The 19,557-nt window shown below is 42.2% G+C and overlaps 1 protein-coding gene and 1 non-coding gene across 2 annotated transcripts in view; one reads left to right on the top strand and one right to left on the bottom strand.

Moving 5' to 3' along the window:
• Positions 1-19,557, top strand: part of GRIN2A (glutamate ionotropic receptor NMDA type subunit 2A) — a 341,178-nt gene that overhangs the window by 268,105 nt on the left and 53,516 nt on the right. The window contains exons 8-9 of the mRNA XM_038763448.1: positions 5,989-6,114; positions 13,224-13,453. Of these exons, the coding sequence (XP_038619376.1) occupies positions 5,989-6,114; positions 13,224-13,453 (356 nt within the window). The remainder of the gene's footprint in view (positions 1-5,988; positions 6,115-13,223; positions 13,454-19,557) is intronic.
• LOC119942994 lies at positions 2,718-2,854 on the bottom strand. Its single transcript, XR_005455483.1, has one exon. It is a non-coding gene; the product is annotated as a small nucleolar RNA SNORA7 (small nucleolar RNA).

The following is a 19,557-nucleotide window of genomic DNA, read 5'->3' as shown; positions in this document are numbered from 1 at the left end:
GTATTTAACTAGGGCTTCCCTTACCAAACACCCTCTCTAGGAGTAAATATATTTGTTTGTTATAGAATTTGTTAAGCATTTCTTATGTGTCAAACACTAATCTAAGCACTGGCGTAGATACAAGTTAATCAGGTTGGGCACAGTCCCTATCCCACTTGGGGCTCATAGTCTAAGGAGAAGGGAGAACAGGCATCGGATTCCCATTCTACAGATGAGAAAACTGAGTCACAGAGAAGTTAAGTGAATTGATCAAGGTCACAGAGCAGGCTACTGGCAGAACTGAGATCAGAACCCAGGTCCTCTGACTCCCAGTACTGTCCTCTTTCCACTAGGCTTAACTGTTCTTGGAAAGCACAACCTCCATATGAGTGCAATAAATAGCCCACATTTTTGGGTTTCACAAATCTATATTTCTTCTGCAGGTTAAAGTGGATCCACTTAAGATCATTCTTCCCAACGGCATGTGATTCTGAATAGTACTGCAGTGGCTATTCTGCAACATAGCCAATGTGGAGCATAATGGGAATTTACAACTTCATAAAACACCTTGGGCTGAAGGTTTCTTATGCAACTCCCTTACCATTCCAGGTCTAAATTCCGTCACTTCCAAACGAGTTACAGAGCCTGAAATTATTCTCTAGGAACCTTGATCTAAGAGCTTCTTTTGAGTGTGGAATATTTTCAGAAGCTGGAACATTTCTCGCATCTTAACTGATTCCCTCTCGCTGCCATATCAATCATATTTATTTAGTGGTCACTGTGTGCAGGGCACTGTACTAAGCGCTTTTGCTTTCTCCTCAGAGGAGATTTACTGCACCTTCAGTTTACCTAATCAGGGATCCATTCCTGCTTCTCTACCCTTGGGCAGTAAACACTTTTCAATCACTCAATTGTCCTCTTATTTTTCTCTCTCTCTTCCCTTAATTGATTCTTCTCCTCAATATCCAACTGCTTCTAGTTTCAGAAATAATATTGTTTATGACCCAGTTTGACCATATTGCTCTCTTTTGCCCTTTACTCTAATTAGAATTAACAGAGACAAATTTTTGTTGTGGCCTCTTGAGGACCAAGGAATGGGTATTGCGAATTACCTGGTACTACTTGATTCTGGAGACAATGTTCGTACTGATCGTTTTAGGTCAATTTGCTCCTACTGCTCTCTGTTGTAATATTTTTTGTTCTTGGGATTCCAAATCAGTCCTTGTAGATTGGGCTGCCTCGATCTTAGGACTATTTTACTGTGTATTAAGGTCATAAAGGTTGAGATTTACTAAATTGGTAATCAGGAGAATCAAGGGAGGAGTAGCTCATCTCAACAGAAACTTTAATAATAATAACAATAATAATAATTGTCTTGTTTGTTAAGCACCTACTATGTGCTAGGCACTGTTCTAAACTCAGGGGTAGATGGAAGATAACTGTTAGACACAGTTCCTGTCCCACATAGGGCTCTCAGTCTTAATCCCCATTTTAAAAATGAGGTAACTGAGGCACAGAGAAGTTAAGAGACTTGCCCAAGGTCACATGTAGCAGACATGTAGCAGAGGCTGGATTAGAACCCATGTCCTCTGTCTCATGGGCCCATGCTTTTTTCACTAGACCATGCAAAGAGCATCACAAGGCCAAGAAAAAAAACCAAAACAGATCAAGGTTCTGCACACCGCAAACACATTTTCCAGATAAAGAACATTCTTTCTTTGTGCATGGTGTGCTCTGGACTGTCAGTTCCGCTTCGGTCATTTAAACCTTACTTCTACTCATGGGTAAATTTAAAAATCTAAAGTTTCATCTTGGAATACAAAGAGCAACTATATTTTCAGAAAAAAACTCCAACTGTAATAACCTGTTGTCAGATTATCTCTGGAAAGACATCTTCTTAATGCCATTATTGGTTTGCTCAGAATAGAAAAAATGAAATCCTTGGTACCAAAGTATAGAGTTAAGACTTTGTTTCTTGCCATAGTCTAACAGAATTCATTGTAATGAAAGCTATAATGATCTCATTGATGTCAAAGAGCTTCTCCAAAGGTGAATTTAAAGAAGTAACTTTCATTCCTGAGTTTCTTTGACTTTCCTCTGAACCCCTGGTACCTTCAAGTGTTGACTAATAGAGTGATATAATTATAGAGCTGGAACATATCTTGAGAGATCTCCTGGTCTAGCCCCCTGCCTCTAGTCAGGAGGATGAATAGGATCAGCAGGACAGATGATCCTCTGAACTTTTCTGAAAAATCCAATATGATGAGGTCTCACCACATACCCTCAGGAGGATATTTGGGCATTTTATGATCCCCAGTTGTTCAGTACTCTGCCAGAGATCAAACTGAAACCCCTCCTGGCTTTGTTTGAGGTCATTTTCTCTTGTTGTTCTGTCTAAAGTCCTGGGGTGAACATTTGCTTGCTTGGTAATTTCCTACACACAGGACTCAGTGATTGAGTCTTCCCTTAATAAATCAATCAATGGCATTTTTTCAGCTCCTACTCTACTAAGTGCTTGTCTTATGCCTTTGAGTCATTTCTGACCCATACCGACACCATGGACACATCTCTCCCGGAACGCCCCATTCTCCATCTGCAGTCATTTTAGTAGTGTATCCATAGAGTTTTCTCGGTAAAAATACAGAAGCAGTATACCCTTGCTGCCTTCCCGCAGTTAACTTGAGTCTCCACCCTCAACTCTCTTCCATGCCGCTGCTTCCCAACATGGGTGAGTTTTGACTTGTAGCAGATTGCCTTCTACTCACTAGCCTCTGCCCAAGCTAGTAATGGAATGGGTAGGCCTCTGCTTACTCTCCCTCGTGTAGCCAAGACTGGTAGAGTACTGGAAACTCTCCAGGTGTGACCCTGAGAGGCTACTAAGTTCTTGGGAGAGTACGATATAACAGACACATTTCCTGCCCACAATGTCCTTATGCTTCTCTTCTCCAGGGGAAGCAATCCTGAACCTTTTCACTTTTTTCAGCTTTCTTCATAGAATCTATTTTCCATTCTCTTTTTTGGATACTTTTCTAGAAGAAAGTTCTAGAAGAAGTTTTTGCATACTGTTCTTACACTCACTCTCTTGAAGAATTCCTCCACTCCCATGGCTTCTATTATCACCTCTATTAAGGTGATTCTCAATTCTACCTCACTAGCCCCAGCATATCTCCTTCTCACCTATCTACCTTTTTCTCCTGTACCCAGGAATTCCTTTTACTGATGTTCTGCAGGCACTGCGAGCTCAATGTGTCCCAGACTGAAATCCTTAGTTTCTTTCCCAAATTCTCTCATTATTAATAATAACAATAATAGTACGGTATTTGTTAAGGGCTTACTATGCTCCAGGCACTGTACTAAGTGCCAGGGTGGATACAAGCAAATCAGGTTGGACACAGTCCATGTCCCACATGGGGCTCACAGTCTCAATCCCCATTTTACAGATGCAGTAACTGAGGCATAGAGAAGTGAAGTGACTTTCCCAATGCCACACAGCAGACAAGTGACAGAGCTGGGATTAGAATCCATGACCTTCTGACTTCCAGCCCCATGCCCTGTCCACTATGCCATACTCTTCACTACCTAACCTTCCTATCACCATTGAAACACTACCATGCTCCGCATCTCACGCCACAACCTTGGTATAATCCTCAGTCAATCAATTGTTGGCATTTATTGAGTACGCACTTACTGGGTGCAGAGCACTATGATAAGCACTTGAGAGAGCTCCTGCCTGCCAGGAGCTTATAGTCTAGAAGGTGTTTACAGTCTAGATTCTCCTCCTCCTCTCTCAACCCCTAAATTCAGTCTGCTACCAAATCCTCTTGGTCACAATAATAATGATATTTGTTAAGCACTTACTATACGCCAGGCACTGTACTAAGCGGTGGGGTGGATACAAGCTAATTGGGTTGGACACAGTCTCTGTCCCACACAGGGCTCATCGTCTTAGTCCCCATTTTACAGATGAGGTAACTGAGGCCCAGAGAAGTGAAGTCACCTGCCCGAGGCCACACAGCAGACAAGCAGCAGAGCTGACATTAGAACCCATCATCTTCTAACTCCCAGTGCTCTATCCACTGCACCATACTGATTCTCTTAGTTATTCCTCCATGGCATCTCTGGGATTCTTCTCTCCATCAAACATTCATTCATTCAGTCATTCGTATTTATTGAGCACTTACTGTGTGCAGAGCACTGTACTAAGCACTTTGTATTGTACTAAGCACTTATGCTGGTACAGGTCTCTCATTCTTTCCTTCGTCTGACTTCTCACTCACACCCTTCCCACTACCCGGAACTCCCTGCCACTTCATGTTACAGATGGCAGCTCACCCCATCTTCAAAGCCTTTCTGAAATCTGGGAGACCTCCCCTGATCTACTGATCTCTAATTTTCCCCACCTTATGTCCCCCACAACTATCACTTCAGTAGAACTGTGCCAATTAAACGCATACTATTACAACCAGTAATAATAATCATAACAATTGTATTTGTTAAGTATTTGCTATATGCCAAGTACTGTACTAATTGCTGTGGTAGATGCAAGATAATCAGGTCACACACAACCCCTGACGCACATGGGGCTCATAGTCAAAGTAGGAGGGAGAACAGATATTGAATCCCCACTTCACAGATGAGGAAACTAAGGCATAGAGAAGTTAAGGGACTTGCCCAAGGTCCTGCAACAGACAAATTTTGGACCTGGATTTGAACTCAGGTCCTTCCACTCCCAGGCCCGTGCTCTAAACTCCTGTTGCCTTTCTGTACGTATCTTATGAACTCTGTTATCTTTCTTTTTCTTCTTCTTACCTATAATTTGTCTCAGTCAGGCTCCCCAGGTAGGCTATAAATGCCACGAAGGCAGGGACTGCCTATCTGAAATATGATTACTTTCCTCAGTACTAATATCATTTATTGAGCAATAAGTACTATGGAGGTATTAGACTTTCAATTTTACCCATCACTCACTTGTGCAGAACCATTTTATCTATTAATTCCTATAATTATATAGTGATAAAGTGGCTTAGTGGAAAGAGCATGGGCTTGGGAGTCAGAGGTCGTGGTTTCTAAACCAGGCTCTGCTACTTGTCAGCTGTGTGACTTTGGGCAAGTCACTTAACTTCTCTGTGCCACAGTTACCTCATCTGGAAAATGGGGATTAAGACTGTGAGCCCCACGTGGGACAATCTGATAAGCTTGTATCTATCCCAGTGCTTAGAACAGTGCTCGGCACATAGTAAGAGCTTAATAAATTCATTCATTTGATAGTATTTATTGAGCGCTAACTGTGCAGAGCACTGTACTAAGTGCTTAGGAAGTACAAGTACCATCATTATAAAGGCAAATCTTCCTTTCTCCTATGTACTATTCTTTATGAAATTTCATTGTTTTTTTTTAACCCCATTGCCATTTTAATCTTCTCAGTTCATTCTTTCAAGTTGAAATACTCCTCTGCCAAGCAGATGTTTTCTTGCCTCATTGAAGCCTAATCAATAGATTCATAGCAGGTTTATGGAAATCATTAGGCACATATTTTGTATGCGAAAGATCCAGGAAAACAACTTCCCAGAGGTGAAATGCAACTTGACCCAACTATAGCAGTCCTTAAAAATAGGACAGTTTCACCTGTCTGGAATTGGTTTAGGGGTGAACTTGCAGAAGGCAAGTGGACTAGAGTACAGAGATGACTTGAACCTTGTGTGGGACAGGGACTGGTTCTTATCTGCTTATCTTACATCCACCCCAGAGTTTAGCATAGTGCTTGACACTTGATAAGCACTTAATCAATACCATGAGGTTTTATGTGATTCTGTCATTCTATGATGGGTGTTAGTTCTCTCAAATGGGATCCCTTTGTAACCACCTTATTTGCTATTTTTCTTAGAGTTTCAGATTCAAATTTAGAGAAAATTTCTAAATTCATACAATACCTGACTTGTTGGATTCTTGTTGTGCCATGACTGGTTTAATGAACTGTGTTCCTATTTCTTTTATCCGTTTTAATTTCAGAGCCATTTAGTGCATCTGTCTGGGTGATGATGTTTGTGATGCTTCTTATGGTGTCAGCCATGGCTGTTTTTATCTTTGAGTATTTCAGTCCGGTAGGATATAACAGGAATTTAGCCCAAGGGAAAGGTAAGTACTTCTTTTTAACTAAAAAGCCTTTAGTATACACTGGTTATGGAATTAAAAGAGTACAAATGGTGAGAATGGTTCATTTATTTAAAACTCTCTTTCCTGGTTTGAAAATGTATGTTTTTATATAGAGTAATAGAAATGGTAAAGGTCCAGGGGTATTAAGTGATTGAGAATAGCAATCTAGGGAAATTTGAAATAAACCAGGCAATGTTATATTAGTATGAAATCCTTGAATATTTAAAGTGGTTGATTGCAAACTGAGTATATTTTAAAAGTGAACCTTATCTTTTACTTTCCAATGGTCTTCTACTACACTCTGTTAATAATAATAGTAATAACAATAATAATAACAATAACAATAATAACAGTAATAATGGTATTTGTTAAGCACTTACTATGTGCCAAGCACTGTTCCAAGCACTGGGGTAGATACAAGTTAATCAGGTCACTCATTCAATTGTATTTATTTATTTTTTCATTCACTCAATCGTATTTATTGAGCACTTACTGTGTGCAGAGCACTGTACTAAGTTCTTAGAAAGTACAATTTGGCAACAAATAGAGACAAACCCTACTCAGCAATGGGCTCACAGTCTAGAAGGGACACAGTCCCTGTTCCACATTGGGCTCACACTTATCCCCATTTTACAGATGAGATAACTGAGGCCCAGAGAAGTTAAGTAACTAGCCCAAGGTCACACAGCAGACATGTGTGGAGTCGGGATTTGAACCCAGCTCCTTCTGACTCCCAGGCTCATGCTCTATGGGTGTAGTTTATTTCCAGATTGCTGAGCCATCGAACGAATATAGACATAGTCACATATTTGCACCACTTTGAAGTTCAACACAGTGATAAACAGTGATTCAGGGAGTTAGTATTTCCCCCATGACCCAGACTTTTTTTTACTTAAATGGCAAAAAAAAAGTATCAGTCAAAGGAGGGTCTTTCATGAACAATGACATCAATTGCATTTTGTGCACAACAGCTTTTTAAAGCTATTTGCTAAATCAATCAATTGTATTTATTGAGCACTTACTGTGTGCAGAGCACTGTACTAAGCACTTGGGAAGTACAAGTTGGCAACATATAGAGACAGTCCCTACCCAACAGTGGGCTCACAGTCTAGAAGTGTCTAGAAGCTAAACAGCTTCTATGTATCAAATCCTGTTCTAAGTGCTGGGATAGGTCCAGATTAATTAGATTGGACACAGTCCCTCTCCTGCACGGGCCTCACTGTCTAAGTAGGAAAGTAATAGTCCGGTCGAGGGGAAAGAGCCCAGGCCTGGGTGTCAGAGGACCTGGGTTCTAATCCCAGCCCTCCCATTTACCTTCCGCTGCCACAGTTAAGCATTGAACAAATATCACCGTTATCATGGTTAATATTATAGTATTCCTTTTACAGCCTGTTTTCTTCCCCAAATATTCTGGTCTTTATTTTATCAGTTTTTCTCAGACTGAGATCTTGGGATGGAGAGAGTCAGTGGGAATAGTTCCAGGAATCAGAACTTTTGAGCTCTGGAAAATTGTTTGGTGGAGATGGCTAGTGATGATTACTATGAAATGGAAATTACAGACCGATGACCATGTTTTGGACATTAGCAATTGCCCACTTCAGCCAGTCTTGAGTTTTAGATGTCCAAATTCATTTGGTTAAAATTTCTTTTATTGTACACCCAAGCAGCAGTGATGTCTGGACAATTTTACAATTGCTTGGCAAATATCAAACCATAGTATAAGTGCTTTGAGTTTGTATCTTTCAAAGGAGAATTAACAATATCTACAGAGTAGCAGAAATTGTAATGGCTGAGAGGCTCTCAGTTTTTGTGTACTCTGAAAAGAAATTACATGATCAAGCCGTTCCGAATATCGTATCAGTCAGTCAATCGTATTTATTGAGTGCTTACTGTGTGCAGAGCACTGTACTAATCAATCAATCGATGAATCAATTGTATTTATTGAGTGCTTACTGTGTGCAGAGCACTGTACTAAGAGCTTGGGAAGTACAAGTTGGCAACATATAGAGATGGTCCCTACCCAACAGTGGGCTCACAGTCTAGAAGGGGGAGACAGAGAACAAAACCAAACATATAAACAAAATAAAATAAATAGATATGTACAAGTAAAATAAATAAATAGAGTAATAAATATGTACAAACATATATACATATATACAGGTGCTGTGGGGAAGGGAAGAAGGTAAGGTGGGGGGATGCAGAGGGGGAGGAGGGGGAGAGGAAGGAGGGGGCTTAGTCTGGGAAGGCCTCCTGGAGGAGGTGAACTCTCAGTAGGGCCTTGAAGGGAGGAAGAGAGCTAGCTCGGCGGATGTGGGGAGGAAGGGCATTCCAGGCCAGGGGGATGATGTGGGCCGGGGGTCGATGGAGGGACAGGCGAGAACGAGGCATGGTGAGGAGATTAGCGGCAGAGGAGTGAAGGGTGTGGGCTGGGCTGTAGAAGGAGAGAAGGGAGGTGAGGTAGGAGGGGGTGAGGTGATGGAGAGCCTTAAAGCCAAGGGTGAGGAGTTTCTGCCTGATGCGTAGGTTGTTTGGTAGCCACTGGAGATTTATGAGGTGGGGAGTAACATGCCCAGAGCGTTTCTGGACAAAGACAATCCGGGCAGCAGCATGAAGTATGGATTGAAGTGGGGAGAGACAAGAGGTTGGGAGATCAGAGAGGAGGCTGATATAGTAGTCCAGACAGGATAGGATGAGAGCTTGAACGAGCAGGATAGGGGTTTGGATGGAGAGGAAAGGACAGATCTTGGCAATGTTGTGGAGCTGAGACCAGCAGGTTTTGCTGACAGCTTGGATGTGAGGGGTGAACAAGAGAACGGAGTCGAGGATGACACCAAGGTTGCGGGCTTGTGAGACGGGAAGGATGGTAGTGCCATCAGCAGTGATGGGAAAGTCAGGGAGAGGGCAGGGTTTGGGAGGGAAGACAAGGAGATCAGTCTTGGACATGTTGAGTTTTAAGTGGCAGGCAGACATCCAGATGTCGATGTCCTGAAGGCAGGAGGAGATGTGAGCCTGGAGGGAGGGGGAGAGAGCAGGGGTAGAGATGTAGATTTGGGTGTCATCAGCGTAGAGATGATAGTTGAAGCCATGGGAGCAAATGAGGTCACCAATCAATCAATCAATCAATCGTATTTATTGAGCGCTTACTGTGTGCAGAGCACTGTACGAAGCACTTGGGAAGTACAAGTTGGCAACATATAGAGACAGTCCCTACCCAACAGTGGTCTCACAGTCTAAAAGGGGGAGACAGACAACATACTACCATACTAACAAAATGAGGAATGAGGTCACCAAGGGAATGAGTGTAGATCAAGAACAGAAGGGGACCAAGCACTGAACCTTGAGGAGCCCCCACAGTAAGGGGATGGGAGGGGGAGGAGGAGCCTGCAAAAGAGACTGAGAATGAACGACTGGAGAGATAAGAGGAGAACCAGGAGAGGACGGAGTCTGTGAAGCCAAGGTTGGATGGCGTGTTGAGGAGAAGGGGGTGGTCCACAGTATCGAAGGCAGCTGAGAGGTCGAGGAGGATTAGCATAGAGTATGAGCCATTGGATTTGGCAAGCAGGAGGTCATTGGTGACCTTTGAGAGGGCAGTTTCTGTGGAATGTAGGGGATGGAAGCCAGACTGGAGGGGATCGAGGAGAGAGTTGGTGTTGAGGAATTCAAGGCAGCGCTTGTAGATGACTCGTTCAAGGAGTTTGGAAAGGAATGGTAGGAGGGAGATGGGGCAATAACTAGAAGGTGAGGTGGGGTCAAAAGAGGTTTTTTTTTAGGATGGGAGAGACATGGGCATGTTTGAAGGCAGAGGGGAAGGAACCAGTGGAGAGTGAGCAGTTGAAGATGGAAGTTAAGGAGGGGTGTAAGCACTTGGGGGTGTACAGTAGAACAACAAACACACACAATCCCTGTCCACAATAAGCTTATAGTCTATAACAGCAAATAGCTTAAAACCCACTGAATGCATGTTTCTTTTCTTCCTGGGCGAATTGAGCCTGATCAAACCTAGCAGTCAGTCACTTCAATTTTGAGTTACTTCAATTCTGAGTCACTTCAAGTTTGGCTTTCCTTTAACTGTTTAAGCTCTGGGGAAGGTTAGGACTAACAGAAAGCCAGTCAGTAAACCAAGTGTCCCTGCCTCTCCCCACAGAATTGTGTGTGCAGGGAGGTTTTCTGGGGGTAGTTGGGTCAGCAGGCATGGTTTTCTGGATCCCCTCCTACCCTTCCCTGCCCCGCCAACCCTGAGGGACCAACAACCCAATTGATCCTGTTCATCGTTCTTCACACACTTGTTTTTGTCTTCAGGATTAAGACAGTGCACTTCATTCAGACTATTAGATCAACCTCTAATGACAAGCCTACAGCTGCAGGGCCTTAGCTTACTGCATCCTGCTTATTTTGCCAGCCAAAGCAGGCCTTCCCCCCCAGCTCTATTTCATTTACTTAAATGACAAAACAATTAACCTACAGGAGAGTTTTTCATGAAGCAAGGACGTAAATTGATTCCTGGGCAAAACTGATAGAAGGGTTTACTGCTTTAAAAAATTCCTTTTACAGACTGTTTTCCTCCCTAAATATTGTGTTCAATATTTGACATTAGCAGTGTTTCTTCATTTAGGACTTAAAACCTCTAATTGTGGGTGCTAGAGGGGTTGGAGAGAAGGAGGGTTTCAGGAGCCAGACAAGCTAAGCTCTGAACAGCTGTTTGCTCATGGTGCTAGATAGCCTAGTCGTTTTTATGGTACTTGTTGTGCTTACTATGTGCCATTCACTGTTCTAAGCACTGGGGTAGATAACAGCTAATCAGGTTGGGCATGTTTCCTATTCATTCAATCGTATTTATTGAGCACTTACTGTGTGCAAAGAACTATACTAAGTGCTTGGGAAAGTACAATACAACAGTGACATTCCCTACCCACAATGAGCTTCCCACGTGTGGCTCTCAGTCCAAGTATGAGGGAATCCCAGATCCATTTTATTATTATTAGTAGTAGTAATAATAATAATAATGGTAATAACAATGATGGCATTTGTTAAGCACTTACTATGTGCCAGGCACTGTGCTAAGCAGTGGGGTAGATACAAGCTAATCAGATTGGACACAGTCCCTATCCCACATAGCGCTCACAGTCTCAATCCCCATTTTCCAAATGAGGGAACTGAGGCCCAGAGAAGTGAAGTGACTTGCCCAAGGTCACACAACAGACAAGTGGCAGAGAGGGGATTAGAACCCAGCTCCTTCTGACTCCCAGATCTGGGCTTTGTTCACTAGGCCATGCTGCTTCTCATTTGGCCCTTCCTCAGCATCTGGAACTAAACAGATACCAGCTGCCTAGATCTGCTTCTTCATCCCTCCATACTCTCCCACTCCCCAGTACCTGCCTTCTCTCATATCCTTCCTCATGCCAATCAACCACATAACCTCTCTCAAGTTCATTGTTCATATTTTCCTCTATGAGTACCATTAACATCATGCTTCCCAGCCTTCCATCCCAGTAATCACTTGGTGGAACCAAAAGGATTTTTTTTCCCCTTCCTTCCATTCTCTTCCCAACTCCCACCCTCTGACCTCCTGGCATTAATCTCTACCAAGCATTTAGTACAGTGCTCTGCACACAGTAAGTGCTCAGTACATTTGATTGAATGAATTGAATATGATTGAATAACCTGGAAATCCTCTGCTTTTTTGTTTGATGGGGTGAAAAGTTGATTTCATTCATTCATTCATTCATTCAATCGTATTTATTGAGCGCTTACTGTGTGCAGAGCACTGTACTAAGTTCTTGGGAAGTACAAGTTGGCAACATATAGGGATGGTCCCTACCCAACAGTGGGTCCACAGTCTAGAAGGGGGAGGCAGGCAACAAAACAAAACATACTAACAAAATAAAATAAGTAGAATAAATATGTACAAGTAAAATAAATAGAGTAATAAATATGTACAAACATATATACATATATATAGGTGCTGTGGGGAGGGGAAGGAGGTAAGGCGGGGGGAGGGGGAGGAGGGGGAGAGGAAGGAGGGGCTCAGTCTGGGAAGGCCTCCTGGAGGAGGTGAGCTCTCAGTAGGGCTTTGAAGGGAGGAAGAGAGCTAGCTTGGCAGATGTGCGGAGGGAGGGCATTCCAGGCCAGGGGGATGACGTGGGCCTGGGGTCGATGGCGGGATGGGCGAGAACGAGGTACGGTGAGGAGATTGGCGGCAGAGGAGCGGAGGGTGCGGGCTGGGCTGTAGAAGGAGAGAAGGGAGGTGAGGTAGGAGGGGGCAAGGTGATGGAGAGCCTTGAAGCCGAGGGTGAGGAGTTTTTGCCTGATGTGTGGCAGAAAGGAATCAGGAAAGTTCTCTAAAGGATCTTATGATGAAAACATTTTCAAACCGCTGAGCCTATATGTATTAAAAATTTCCCCGAAGGGAACAGTGAAGGGAACAGAAAAGGAAGAAGTAAATATACAGTGTTGCCAACACAGCTGAATCCTCATGTTTTCTAGCTTTAGAATGAAAGAAGTTAAACTATATTTTTCCATTCTTGAATGTAGCCTCCATTTAACTCAGGTTTTAATCCCCCATCCTGTGCATCAGGCATCTGAGCCTGACTGATAGGAAGAATAAGTAATATGTGGATTAACATACCAAATACAAGCCCAGCTGAGCTATTCTCTAAATGACAGCGAGTTAGAATAATAATGGGAAAAACTCTCCAAGAGGAATTTGATGAAGGAACCCTTGCTCTGAGTTTATTAAGAAGATTGGTTTTTCTCAAATGAAAAATAAATCCATCATTAAATCAGGTCATAGCTCTACCTTCACGTCATCTTAGACTTGGCATATCTGCTTTCTCTTTCCTTTATAGTAGAAACGTGGATAGAATTCAGCCTGAAGGCAGAGTTTTCTTCCTTTGTTTTTTTTTTTAAGCAGGAAAAAAATGACAACTTAAGGCCCTAGTACTGATTGCAAAGAACTGGCAGATCATTTTGGCTGTTGGATCTATGGTCAACCGTGAATTCTATTAAGGCAGAATTATTAACAGCACACTTTATATCATCTTAGTTCTCTCTGAGGGCAGACCAACCTAACAGCTTGTTCTCTGGCATTTCAGATCCCCATGGACCTTCCTTTACCATTGGCAAAGCTGTGTGGCTGCTCTGGGGCTTGGTATTCAATAATTCTGTGCCCGTTCAGAATCCCAAAGGGACCACAAGCAAAATCATGGTATCAGTGTGGGCCTTCTTTGCAGTCATTTTCCTGGCTAGTTACACTGCCAACCTGGCTGCTTTCATGATTCAAGAAGAATTTGTGGATCAGGTGACCGGGCTGAGCGATAAGAAGGTAAGCTTTCTGGTGCGGTCCATGCTTCTTCTTATTATTATTAAAGTACTGTCGAGTCGTTTCCTATTCACAGCGACTCCATAGATATACTTTCTCTAGAACGTCCTGTCCTCTGCCATAATCCGCAACCTTTCTAAATGCTTCTTCTGTTATCTTTGTTATGGTCTCTAGCCATCTAGCTGCTGGTCTGCCTCTTCCACATTTTCCCTGGACTTTTCCTAGCATTAATGTCTTCTCCAGAGAATTAGTCCTCCTGATTATGTGTACAAAATATGCCAATCCAAGTCGAGTCATTTGGCCTTCCAAAGATCACTTTGGTTTAATTGGCTCCAAAATTCATTTGTTTGTTTTTTGGGCAGTCCATAGAATTCTCAAAAGCCTTCTCCAACACCATATTTCAAAAGAATCGCTGTTCTTTTTATCCACGGTTCTTAGACTCTCTTATTTAGGATAAATGTAGAACTTTGTGAATGTAATTCTAGACTGACTTGTCCTCTAGGCTGTAAGGTCATTGTGGGCAAAGAACGAGTTTGTCTATCATTGTATCATATTCTCCCAAGTGCTTAGTGCAATGATCTGCACACACTAAGTGCTCAATAAATACGATTGAATGAATGAATTGATGAACCTGTCCAACTAGTACTAACAAAGTAGTCAAAGACTCTGCTCTCAGCCCACAGGCTGCTTGGCCCAACAAAATTGGCTATTCTCACAGGATCATGTAAACTAGGATGTTCAGCATGTTCAGCATTATTAACAAAAATAATAATGACAATAATAACGATAATAATAATAATAGTATTTGTTAAGCACTTACTGCATATCCAGTGCTGTTCTAAGCACTGAGTTAGACCCAAGCTAATCAGGTTTATTCTAAGGGAGCTGAAAGTTTTAATTCCCATTTTACATTTGAGGGAACTGAAGTTATAGAAGTTAAGTGACACACAGCAAGATCACACAGCAGACACGTGGTGGAACTGGAATTAGAACACAGATCCTTCCGACTCCCAAGCCCGTGCTTTATCCACTAGGCCATGCTGCTTCTCTAGTTCAGTTTGCTTTGCTCTGAAATCAGATTCTGTACAGTTTTTAAAAGAAAACAATACTTAAGACACAAACAACCCTCTCCCAGTGATGACCCTGGCAGAGTTCACTGCTACAGCTTGAATTGTACATTCTCAAAGGATCATGTAAACTGGGGTACATAAGGATTAGTCTTCTTTTGCTCCGAAATCAGATTCTGGATAGCATTTAAAAGAAAACAATACTTAAGGCCCAAACGACCTCTTCCCAGTCATGATTTTGACAGAGTTCTCTCTACAGCTTGAATTGGCCATTTTCAGAGGGTCATGTAAACTGAAATACCCAGCCTTTAGTCTCCTTTGCTCTAAAATCAGATTCTGGATAGCTTTTCAAAGTAAACAATGCTTAAGGCCCAAATGACCTTTTCCCAGCCATGACTTGGACAGAGGTCACTACCACAATCAATCAATCAATCATTCATATTTATTGAGCACTTACTGTGCACAGAGCACTGTACTAAATGCTTGGGAAGTACAGCTACATGATTGGGGCCACTCTCTTCTCTGTTCCTGACATCCCCACCCCATCTACGCCAGTCATCAGAGCCACAATTATCACAATTATTCAGGCCAGAATCTCTCTTATTTGGGGGGAAAGAGCACTTTTTTTTGCTGAAACATCCCCATTGGCTCTCCCTGCACAGACTCCAGTTCCCTAGAAAATTTCTCATCCCTCCACTTTGGCTATGTAGACATGACGTCTAAGAGATCTTGCACAAATTCTGAAGGCTCCCTCCTTTTTACTTGTTTTCTATGTCTACCAAATGGGAATAATGATTTTTACCTACTGTCTTCCTCACTGAGGTGTTATGAGGATTAATATAACGTGCTTAAGCTCTAACCAAGCTTATTTACAGAGGAAGTAAGGAAGGAAATTAAATTGCCACAGCCTATTGAATTTTAGGACACAAATTCAAACATAATATGCTCATCAGCTACATAATTTACTGTCACAAAGATTTACAGTTATGGGGGAAGGATAAACTTGGCAAAATTCCAATTGTCACTGACATACAGCTTTTTCTGTATTTGTTAAGTACTTACTATTTACAAGGCACTTTTCTAAGCGCTGGGGTAAATACAAAGTGATCAGGTTGGACACTGTCGAAGTCCCCACATAAGGCTCACAGTTTTTAGTCCCATTTTACAGATGAGGTAACTGAGACACAGAGAACTGAAGTGACTTGCCTAAGGTCACACAGCAGACAAGTGGCAGAGCTGGGATTAGAAAGGCCTTTCTCACTCCCAGGCCTGTGCTCTATCCACTAGGCCACGCTGCTTAGAATTTGATTAAAAAGGATTACATTAGAAGTAATCTTTCCTTTCTTTGGTCCTTAATATTTCAAAAGGTAGGAGAAAGTACCATGCTCCTTTTCTGAATGTCATTAGGTCGTAGGTGTGAATAATTTCATAGTTGTTAGGAAAACTCATTAAATCTGCTAATAATTTGTCTGATCTGCTACAACTTGAAAACACCTAGTGAGACTTTACAGATTGTAGTGAGACAGAGATTTGCTTCAGAGCTCACAGTTCCTATAAGAAAGCAGACAGATCTTTTAATTAAATGTTTGATACTTTTAAACCGACAGTTGAATTCTTGGAGTAAATAAATGGAATGCTACTGCAAGATTAATAGTAGATGTGCTAGGAATGCCTGCAAAATAAAAATCTATATCGACTCAATTTATTTTAATACGCTACCCAAGAGGTTTTCTCTGTGAATACCTGGGTAATAAAGTGTGTTTGCAGGAAATTTAAATTGCATGAAGTATTTTAGAAGTTTTGACTGTATTAACACTTTCTGCTGAAGACATAAACTTGGGGCAAGACATTGCAGTTGGAACACTTGTATACTCTCGATCTCTCCAAGCAGTGGGTCCTGCAGATTTTGGAAAGTGCAAACTGAGGACAGCACAAAAGACATGGAGATCTCTGCTGCTGTGGGTGTTTGCTTGGTGGCTCTGGTCACGTGCTTAGGTTTTTCGGCATCTTCCTTCCGCAGATGTTGTTCAAGAAGCAGCAAGGCCTGGTGGATAGAGCACGGGCACAGGTGTCAGAAGGACCTGGGTTCCAATTCTGGCTCTGCCACTTGTCTCCTTTGTGACCTTGGGCAAGTCACCTAACTTCGCTGTGCCTCACTTACCTCATGTGGAGATTAAGACTGTGTGCCCCATGTGGGAAAGGGACTGCATCCAACCTGATTTGCTTGCATCCACCCCAGCACTTAGTACAGTGCCTGGAACATAGTAAGAGCTTAACAAATTCCAAAAAAGCAACAAACTAACAAACAAAACCAACTATTTGCCTGTATGGATCATCTCATCTGGCTCTCAGCAATCATGTCCTTGACACTTCCCCCCCCTTCCCCCCCCCGCCCCCCAACCACTTAGTAAGTTTGCCTGGAATCAGATTGCATTAATTACAAAAAACAAGCAAAAATCAATGATCCATGGTGCCTCAAAAGAAGAGGGTCCAATCAATCACTCAGTCATTCAGGGTCACTAATTGAACTTATTGAGACTTTACCATGTGCTAATTGAGGTTTTTGAGGAGTGGGGAGTTGTGCACAGAATGCATTTTTACAAACAGCAGAGTGAAACATGGACTGGAGAAGGTTGCAGTATTCCCAGATGCTGCCTTTTAAAGGTGTTCTTCGGTGATTATAAGAAAACATAATCAAATTAAGGAACATGCACATAGATGGTAGAATGCCAAAGACAGAAGAAATCCAGAATCTTGTAGACAACCACAAAACCAAAAATTTCTACATGTTGCTAGAGACATTACATTGCCCTGTTCACACCATTTCGGTACCACTGGATTGTGAAGAAGTTGCTTCTAGGTGCAATCTAGACAGGAAAGGAATCCCCCAGAGTTGGTGAGAACATTTCACTGTTGTCATAACCTGCTGAGATGTGAAAGAGGGGTCATCCTGCAGATTTTTTTCTTAAGAGATGGGTCACTGAGGAAATGCCACGGGATCTCAAAGATCATCACCATGTTCAAGAAGAATGGCAAAAGGTCAAATGGCAGTAATTGCAAAGAGGCTAAGGTCTCTCCATTGATGACAAGATCCTAATGAGAGTTCTCCTGGATTGGCTACTAAAGAATATCATCAGACACTCATGGGTTAACAATGTGACTTCAGAACACAGTGTGGAAAAGCGGACATGAACTTGGCATCAGATCCAAGAAAAGTTCAGGGAACAGCTCAAAGGCCTTTCCATAATTTTCCCAGAACATATATATGTGTATATATATATATATATATATATATATATATATATATATATATATTTTGATGGTATTCATTAAGCGCTTACTATGTGCCAGGCACTGTACTAAGAGCTGAAGTCAATGTGAGCAAATCAGTTTGGACACAGTCCCTGTCCCACATGGGGCTCAAAGTCTTAATCCCCATTTTACAGATGAGGTAAGTGAGGCACAGAGAAATGAAGTGACTTGCCCAAGTTCACTCAGCAGACAAGTGGCAGAGCCAGGATTAGAATGCAGATCAATCAATCAATCAATGGTATTTATTGAACACTTACTGGGTGAAGAGTACTGTATTAAGCACTTGGGAGAGTGCAGTATAAGAGAGTTGTTAGACATGTTCCCTGCCCACAAATTAGCCTCTGACTGTGCTCTTTCCACTAGGCCATTCTGCTTCTCGTTGGCATTTGATACCATCAGTAGATCTGGGCTCTGGAAATTATTAAGCAAATTTGGCTGCACTGAAAAGTACAATGAGATTCTGAGACTTCATTAATGTCTGTCTCCTCCAGTAGACTGTAAGCTCATTGTGGGCAGGGAATATGTGTGTTTATCATTGTATGGTACTCTCCCAAGCACTTAGTTCAGTACTCCGCACACGGTAAGCACTTAATAAATAGGACTGAATGAATGAATGAATATTTTATGGAGGCATGACTGGCTGGCTCAGTGCCGAGGAAGCTTTGTCCCATCTATTCCCCAGTGCCAGTGGAGGGGAAAAAAAAATTACACATAGTAGGTCCAAACCTGTTCAATTTAGACTCCACGACCTGCTGGAAGACAGTACAGCAAGAGATCTTTCTGCAAGTGTTAAGATAAATGTCTGTACTCTGGGTCACTCTTTCAATCTGGCAGATATCATGCATTATCCTAAGTCCTAGATTCAAGGATTGCTTTATGCAGATGATTGTGCCCTAAGAACTGACGCCCAAGGAGTCAGCCAAATGACTGTAAACTGTTTCACCAGATCATCTGGACATCACAGGCTGACGGTGTCTAGAAAAAACTGAGGTGATGAATCAGCCTGCACTAGGGAAGCCATATCCACAGCCAAAAATTCAAATTGGCAACACAGAGCTAAACTCTTTCACAGAATTTGGTTGCCTGACCAATTGATCAATCAATCATACTAATTGAGCCCTTAACGTGTGCAGAGAACTGGACTAAGCTCTTGGGAGAAGACAATATAACAGAGATGGCGGACACATTCCCTGCCCAGAACAAAACAATAAGCAAGGAAGTAGAAAATCTAATCAGGAAGGCCGGAGCATCCTTTGGAAGAAGAATGTGGTGGCTTTGTGGTATCAGACTTAAGACTAAACTCAAAGTCTACAGAGCTGTAGTGTTGTCCACTCTTTTCTACAACCTCAACTAGACCCCATGTTGAGCAACTTGCTCAGTTCCATCGGGCTAATTTTCAGTCTGTGTTCAATATTGAATGGCTAGAGAAGATGATAAGCAAGGATGTTCTGAAACATAGTCGGTCTCCTAGAATCAAAGCTATGCTCACCTCAACACAGCTGTCCTGGGGTGGGACTTCTGAGGAGAGTAATTCCTAGCAAGATACCCAAATAACTGCCTTATGGGGAATCTTAAATTGGGAAGCTAACAGTAAAGAGGACAGAGGAGATGCTTTAAAAACAGTACGATGAAGTTTCAGACAAGGCTGTGTACCAGATGAAAACCAAATCAATTGCCAAGGACGGAACAGCATAACACACTGTTGTCAAGAAAGGACAGACTCTTTCT

This window comes from Tachyglossus aculeatus, chromosome 21 (assembly GCF_015852505.1).
Source record: "Tachyglossus aculeatus isolate mTacAcu1 chromosome 21, mTacAcu1.pri, whole genome shotgun sequence".
In the NCBI taxonomy this organism is placed as follows: Eukaryota; Metazoa; Chordata; class Mammalia; order Monotremata; family Tachyglossidae; genus Tachyglossus; species Tachyglossus aculeatus.
This window is presented reverse-complemented; position numbering and strand designations above follow the sequence as displayed.